This window comes from Aptenodytes forsteri, unplaced genomic scaffold, assembly GCF_000699145.1.
Source record: "Aptenodytes forsteri isolate BGI_AS27 unplaced genomic scaffold, ASM69914v1 Scaffold252, whole genome shotgun sequence".
Taxonomy (NCBI): Eukaryota; Metazoa; Chordata; class Aves; order Sphenisciformes; family Spheniscidae; genus Aptenodytes; species Aptenodytes forsteri.
The window spans coordinates 2,411,475-2,419,837 of record NW_008794281.1 but is presented as its reverse complement, the minus strand read 5'-3'; the positions used below and the strand labels follow the sequence as shown (position 1 = coordinate 2,419,837).

The window sequence follows — 8,363 nt, the reverse complement described above, 5'->3', positions numbered from 1 at the left end:
CTATGATTCTATGATTTAATGATTCTATGATTCTATGATTCTATGAACTTGGGGGGGGGGTGGGGTGGGGTGGTGGCTGCTCAGGGACATCTGCAACTATAAATTTAGTGGTTCTCAAAGAAACTCCAAAAGTTAGGAGGCAAAGGAATGGAATAAAAAATCCTGAATTACATAAAAGCGCTCTTTTACTTAAGATGAGACTCAGGAAAATGTTTTAATGGTAAATTTGGATGGGATTAGAGATATGATAAGTGTTTCTGTGTTTATCTGCCCAGGTACCTAGAGAGTACGTGGTTTATTTGGGTGTCACAGATGAATCACATTCCAATGGACATTGATTATGATAAGAACAAAGATTGGGTATCTACTCAGGTGAGAATCTCCTTGCTTCTGGCAGAGTGGGTCTGCAGATTGAATTATAGGACAAAGACAACGTTGTTCTTCTAGCTTTAATGCTGTGTTGATGAGGTTTGTCCTTGCTGTTCGTTAAGTAAGCATGCATTTCTGTAGTAGTGAAAACATTTAAAGCTTTGGTTGGGAAACAGGACATCTGGATTAAAAAAAAATCCCATTTTTTCACTGAAAGGTTTTGACACATTTTTCACAACACTTTTCCCTTCATATTATGAAAAGGTACTGATAGAATAACAGTCAATCTCCTTTTTAGGCCAACTAAAGAGAAGCAAAGTGGGACTGGATACCTTTATTTTTTACCCTACAGGTTACAGGCTTACTGCAGATAAGATAAACCTGACAAAATTTAGGTTTGATAAAAATGAGTATGTGAATACAACTTGACTCACATCTGTACTGCCTCCAGCACTACAGTCCCACATAATGGGTTCTAAGCATTTTTCCTTATATTAAGGGAAAAAGACCCAGCCTGGTATTCATCTGACCAGATCTGTATGTCTACACCTGAAAACCTGCTACATTCATTGGAGAGAATGAGCCATTTCTACGGCGTGATTCATCTTACTCTAAAATAGACATCTAAATCAGGTCAGACGAATGGCACCATAGAAATGTCTGATTTTCTCCATTGACTCTAAAGTGATGAGCTCAGAGGCAGCTTTCAAACTAAAGTGTCTAAATTAGGTGAGATGAAGCCTGTGTACACAAATGTTTGTCCTCATATTTTTGCATCTGACTCCACTTGTACTGGTTGGAGGAGGCCAGAAGAATGCTTTTTGTTTCTTTATTGGGCATCTTTTCTTTCCATCCAAGTGAAAGATGTGAGGAGAGCCTCTGAAAAGAATCACAGTTGGAGTTGCATGCTTACCGGTAAAGAAGTTGTTCTTTCTGAGCGAAGAGCTAGCTGAATTAACTTATATTCCAAGAACCCATTTCAATCTAGACTTCGTTTAATTCTTCAGGGCAATGATACCTATAATCCCTGACACTAAGTTGCCTTTTATGCTAGGCGAGGGTGGGTAATAATTGCTGGGGTTCAATTATCAGACTTGCAGGAAAAAAAAAGCTAAATCATGTATTTCTTTGGTCTTTTTTCCTCCCAGCTCCATGCAACATGCAATGTGAACCAATCTTTGTTCAATGACTGGTTCACTGGGCACTTGAACTTCCAAATTGAGCACCAGTGAGTATGATTATGGGGAGAAGAGTGGGAATAATACGGGGCACTTAGAAGTGAGAAGGATCATGTAGTCTCACATGAAACCATTCAGGGGTCCCTTTGCTCTCCTTCTAGGGGAGGGCGGGGAAATATTTTGAACGGAGGGAACAGAGGGTGACGCAAGCAAAGTCTTACAACAGCTCTCTCTCATTCAATTCTGCAGCCTTTTCCCCACAATGCCTCGACACAACTACTGGAAAGTTGCTCCTATGGTGAAAGCCCTTTGTGACAAGCATGGCATTGAGTATAAAAGCAAGACTTTGCTGACAGCCTTTGTAGATATTTTGCAGTAAGTATCAATTAACAAGATAGTTTTGCACAGTAATATCATGCAAGGGACATAGGCAACCATTTCAAATCAATATCCATGGAGAGATCAAACCTAGAGTTTATTTAGGTTTTTCTAAAGGCACTTTTAATTTTCAAAAATTTTCAAAGTTTCAAAGATTATTTTCTCTTCCTTAAATCCTCTCAATTCATTCCCTGTAGTCAGACTTTGAGATGTCCATGCAGTTTTTAATCCATTTTCTCCATTTACTTCTTTTTACATCTAAACTACAGTTTGCTTCCCATGAAGTTGAGTATTGTCTCCCCATAAGTGATTTTTTACTTTCTGTTCTTGCAGTTCACTGAAGGATTCTGGGGAGCACTGGCTTGAAGCATATCTGCATGGATAGAAACTGGCAACTCTCAAAGGGAACCTCTTCACTAGACAACTGCTGCAAAGAGTCAGCACAGACCAACAGTGTGTCTTCTGGTATAGAAACTCGGGAGGTGGTCAAAGCTAATTTCAGTAAGAATGTGTGGGAAAGTGGGTTAAAGATACATTTTTTCTTGTTCCAAACCATGAACCTCTATTTTTCCTGCTCTCATACTCAGCATTTAGAGCCATGATGAACTGGGCCTTCAAACTGGGGAGAAGTAGCTCTTGAATCAGCTTGATCAGTTTACTTCATTGGAGGCGCCAGCTAATTGTTTATGGAAAAAGTCTGAAAGGAAATTCTTCATAGAGTCATAGAATCCTAGAATGGGTTGGGTTGGAAGGGACCTTTAAAGATCATCTCATCCAAACCCCTGCTGTGGGCAGGGACATCTTTCACTGGATCAGGTTGCTCAAAGTCCCGTCCAACCTGGCCTTGAACACTTCCAGGGATGGGGCATCCATGACTTCTCTGGGCAACCTGTTCCAGTGTCTCACCACCCTCACAGTAAAGAATTTCTTCCTTATATCTAATCTAAATCTACCCTCTTTCAGTTTAAAACCGTTGCCCTTTGTCCTATCACTACAAGCCCTGGTAAAAAGTCTTCTTCCATCTTTCTTATAAGCCCTCTTTAAGTATTGAAAGGCCACAATAAGGTCTCCTTCTTCGTGTTTTTGGGATAGGATTGGAAAATGGGATAGGACAAAGCAAACTGCAGGAAGTCAGGACACGTTAGGACAGGGGGGATCCTTAAGGGATATTCTAGAATAGAATAAGTATGCAAAGAACAAGATGGCCTGGGGTGTGTCCCCATCGCTAGTGAGCGTATGTACACTACTTGCTCTAACTACTTAGGTGTTATAAATAGTACTGTTCATGGATTTCACAGGCAGGCAGGTAATTAGATGCTAAGTTTTACACCTGTAATAGTTGGTTTGAATACAGTCCAAGGAGTCTGTATAGCATGTATTTTTTATATGCATAAATACATGTATATATTTGAATTGAGTGGTGACTGTGCTGTCTGATTAGCTTTCTGATGTGGACCAGCTTTGAATAAAGACTGAGAAGCCTAGGCACTGAGGAGTAGGTCCAGATTGCAAGGGTATTTAGGGTACTCTTGCTTTTATTGAGTTTTATATCTATTAATTTTATCTAAATGCTTACTTCCCGGTGATTCCAAGGACCTGTGGGCATCTACATTGGTTGTTAGGCAACTAAATACATTTGTGGCTCTGTTCCTATATCCAGAACAGGAAATAAATCATACCTAATTCTGTCATCCCATGCGGGCCTCTTTGGGCCTTGCAAACTGTTCTTCTCTTTCAGCATCCCCAGGAACCAGCTCCTTTCCTGGAACTCTCTCCTACCAGTTTTGTACCTGTTTTTGTACTGTTTGGCCCCAAGGAGGACCTAGCTCCTCCCTGCTTATGGTCAAGGACAGCTTCTACCAGTGGAAAGAGTAATGACCACCTGTGTAGAGGCACAGTAGCTCTCCAAGAACACTACTGGTTTTTGAGAGAGCCAACAAAATGAAGAAGCTAGGAGTGGGCCTATAGTAGAATATTTTCACTGAAAGTGCTTTAAAGACGGGAAAGGTAAACTGTAAATGAAGAGAGATGGGCATTGAATAACAGACAAAAGAAATAGAGGATGTATGAAAGAACAAGGAGATGTGTGGGTAGCAATTAATAGCAGGAAAAAAAGATGGGGAAAAAAAAAGCTGAGTGGTGATAACTCATTATTGATTATTTGGAAAAGCTAGAATACAGGAAAAAGAGAAATGATAAGAATATCAATAAAGCTCCTCTTCATGATTTTTAGATTGAAAGTCAATACCTGTTTTAGAAAGAGTGTATGACCTCTGGTTAATATTGCTGATTTTGCAAAGGAATGATGATTCAATGATGACATTTTCTAATATCATTTATAGCTAATATAGTCCATTATGAGGCAGTTGAGCCATACTGGCAAAACCTGTATTGTACTGTATTCACCTAACTAACTGACCTAAAACCATGAAGGTAGTCTGTAATGGCAAATAAGTAGACAATTTGCCCAGAAAAGCAAAGACCGTGTGGAAGAAAAGTGGTTCTTCTCCTCTGCCATTCACATCCAGAACTCTATGCCCCAGCTTTCAGCGGACAAACCACTCAAAGGAGGAAAACGTGAAAGATCTTAAAGTGAGATACCACTGTGAACAACATGACCCACCTGCAAACCATTGACGAGCAACTTACGTGTATTACAAGCTACAGACAGCAACAGCCTTCTTCTAGGTAACAAATAATATCAAGCTCAAAGCACAAAGCAGAGGATTTTGGACTTTTTATTTTTGCCTTTGTTTTTTAAGAACATCTCCATTTATTCTTTTTATTTATATTTTTTTGTGCGTAGGTGCAGGTACTAATAACACTGTTCTGGTTATTTCCTAATAATAGCTGACAGATGTCATTGAAAAGGATCCTGATTTAAAAAGTACTTACTAAAAAACTGCTTTGAACGTAATTTGAAAATCCCTTCTAACTAGTACCTAGAACAATTCTGTGTTCCCAAATCCAAGGTTGGTTAGAATGGTGATATCCACAATTATGTGCAACAGTAGTAACATTTTATAAGTATTTAAGTGATAGTACTGTCTTAAGATGAATGCAGGGATTTCACTGCATGCTCTATTTGGTAATACATGAAGACATTTTTAAATGGATGTCTTGGTGAAGGTAATATAAATATTAAGGATTCCTACTTTTTTTACTGGTGAGACTTGAAAGCTCTGCGGATTAGATTCTGAGTCCAACTGAAATCCTCTAAATACAAGACTGACACAAAATTGTTCTTTCTGGTGCAAGTGTCATAAATCAAACTGATTATTTGTTGTATTTAGTTAGCATTCTACTCATTTGAATGTAGTAATTTATTGAGTCTGTCTTTTTGGAACCTCATTTTAATTAAAATGTTCCTGTCTCTTTAATTGGTTCAACAAGCTGTTCTGTGTGAATATTCATTTCTTCATCTATTTCATAAAGGTTATTAACAATTAAACTGGTTTACCTATATCAAACTCTAACGTGGTTCACAAACTTCAAGGGGTCAGGGTAACACCTGGTGAGAAGTTGGCAAGCCACTTCGTTCTGCATTTGCACTAATACTGAGGTCTCTAATAGTCTGATCTTAATGAGTAATAATTGGAAATTGCCCCAGCTGTAACACTGGTATAGACGGAGAATAAAATGTGCTCAGTGAAAGCTTGTCCAACAGAAAACTTACACGACAGAGACTAAGAAGATTGAAATACAGGCTTTGTGCTTAAACAGTCTTCTGGAGCCTGTAATCTTATTCGTCATGTTTTTCGTAACTGCAGTGTTCCCTGAAAGACAATATATGCAGTCTGGAATACCTGGAAGAAACAAGGAAGTTAGGGAAATAGTTTGCAGAATCCTGCTTGCTTCAGGAGTTTACGCTGAGATTCTGCTCGTAGTGTTTTTTCTTACAAGGTAGAGCAAAAGAGCAGAAGAAATGTGGCACAGTCACTGACAGTTGTTAGGGATCAACTTGTGCTCGTGTAAATATAGCGTGTCACGCAGAGTAATGCAGCATGGTTTTTATTCTGCAGCAATCCTATGCCCAGCTTCTCACGGTAATTCAGTGTTTAATTCTAACTGAAATAATGGGAACTAAACCCCTTGATATTGTCCAGCTTGTATACCCAACTGTATTTGTGTCCTCAAAGTTCCTTTGCCATAATTCAGGGATTTAATGTAACTTTACATTCATAATTAGTCAGCCTGTCAAACAAAAATATTTGTTTCAAGGCATTACCTTTCTGAATGGGCAAAATTTCAAAGAAACCAGAGACTTTTGAGAAAAAATATAATCAAGAGCCCAACCTCTACTAAAATGCGGTTTTGAAGAAAAGTCAAACCAAAGCCAGTCTCCTGGATCCGCCATTTCAGTAATCTTACAGATAAGAGTAAACGTAAGAATGTGCAAATAAGGTTGAAGATCGAGGTCATACGTCTGGAAGTCTTTCTGGTTGTAAGTTATCAGAGTGAAATGCAATATTCCAGAGGATTTTTAAAGCTGATGTGCAGAGAGAACTAAACCACTTATGTTCCTTCTCTTTCTATTCCAAACGCCAGGTCACTTCTTCAAGCCATTGTTCCCTTCATCTCTTCTTCTAACTGACTAAGCAGGGTCACTTCTCACAACAAGCTTCTCTCTCAGATTGGTAATGGACACTCTGCCTGTCTCCCTCCCTCATCAAACACTTCACATACTTGATGATGTTTAGGCTTTTTTAATAAGACATATAGACAATCTTTTATAGTAAAAGGAGGAAGAATGTCATAAATCTGTTATTTCTTTTTCCACTTACTTCCTTCTTCTCATATTACACAACTCTAGTATTTTCCTTTCACTTCTCAGCTTTTCTCTCATTCTCCTCCTGGATAATTTTTATCATTGCCTCCTTTAACTCTTTTCCAAATGGTTTTCCATCAACCTCTTCCCCACCTTCAACTCGTGAATATTTCCCATCTCCTCATGATTAGACAGACTCCAGACTTTCTACCCCGTAGGTTCTCTGAAAGATTTGAAAGATGCTGACTTGGTGGCTGTTTGTATGGATAAGTAATGTCAATGAAGCTGCAGCAAATATACTTACACAGACCAAAAAGGATTATGAAGCTTTGGGGATAAGTATAAGCTTGGCTTAACAAAGCTTATTTCATGATTGTGCTGGTTTTGGCTGGGGTAGAGTTAATTTTCTTCCCAGTAGCTACTACAGGGCTGTGTTTGGGATTTGTGCTGGAAACAGTGTTGATAACACAGGGATGTTTCGCTACTGCTGAGCAGTGCTGACACAGGGTCAAGGCCTTTTCTGCCTCTCACACCACCCCACCAGCGAGCAGGCTGGGGGGGCACGAGAAGCTGGGAGGGGACACGGCCGGAACAGCTGACCCCAACTGACCCAAGGGATATCCCACACCGTATGACGTCATGCTCAGCACATAAAGCTGGGGGAAGAAGAAGGAAGGGGGGGACGTTCGGAGTGATGGCGTTTGTCTTCCCAAGTCACCGTTAGGCGTGATGGAGCCCTGCTTCCCTGGAGATGGCTGAACACCTGCCTGCCTATGGGAAGGAGTGAATGAATGCCTTGTTTTGCTTTGCTTGCACACGCGGCTTTTGCTTTACCTATTAAACTGTCTTTATCTCAACCCACGAGTTTTCTCGCTTTTACCCTTCCGATTCTCTCCCCCATCCCACTGGGGGGGGAGTGAGCGAGCGGCTGGGTGGGGCTCAGTTGCCGGCTGGGATTAAACCATGACAATGATGGAGGCACATACGGTTACATTCCCCCTCCTAAATTTGTATCTTTGCTTTTGTTCTTCACTCAGGCTCTAGGTTTAGAGGGGCCATTGGATAAGATGGTTCGGGTGGAAGCTGACTGAAAGAATTTAGAAATGGAAAGAACAACTCCCTTTTCTACTGATGTCTTGCTCTGTGTGGCAAGACCTCAGCTTAGCCCCTGCCCTCTCTCCTCCCACCAAAGGGTAAAATGATTCCCATATAAGACTTGTTCACTGATTCCTCTTACCACCCTCCCCTGCTAAAAAAATGCTAGAGTTCTTCAGTGTTGTTGCATAAACTCTTAAATAATTCATTGGTGGCCAACTGGTTTGTCGGCTGACATGAAGGAAATTACAATGTATATATAAAATGTATATCCGTTAAGAGACAGTCCACCAGAAATAGAGACGATATCTACAAGGCGGTCTGATGACATAGGTGACTGTATTCCAGCTTACCACCTAAAATGCCTTTTCTTCAGGTGTTGCCTACAGCTGGCTCAGTAGATGCGTTCTGCAATTATTCTAAGGCTCTTTAAACGCTGAGCTATGCTCCTGTGCATGTACAGAACTGCCTTGGTCTGAGCAATTTTCATCTTATCACCCACCTAAGGGTGGGGCATATACGGTTTTCCTGTCTGCCATATCCCCTGAGGGGCCTGATCCCATAGGCATGCTCGG

The 8,363-nt window shown here is 40.4% G+C and overlaps 1 protein-coding gene across 1 annotated transcript in view; it reads left to right on the top strand.

Moving 5' to 3' along the window:
- Positions 1-2,310, top strand: part of LOC103905063 (fatty acid desaturase 1) — an 11,180-nt gene extending 8,870 nt beyond the window's left edge. The window contains exons 9-12 of the mRNA XM_009286634.1: positions 276-372; positions 1,518-1,597; positions 1,797-1,922; positions 2,259-2,310. Of these exons, the coding sequence (XP_009284909.1) occupies positions 276-372; positions 1,518-1,597; positions 1,797-1,922; positions 2,259-2,310 (355 nt within the window). The remainder of the gene's footprint in view (positions 1-275; positions 373-1,517; positions 1,598-1,796; positions 1,923-2,258) is intronic.
- Positions 2,311-8,363: the final 6,053 nt, after the last annotated feature.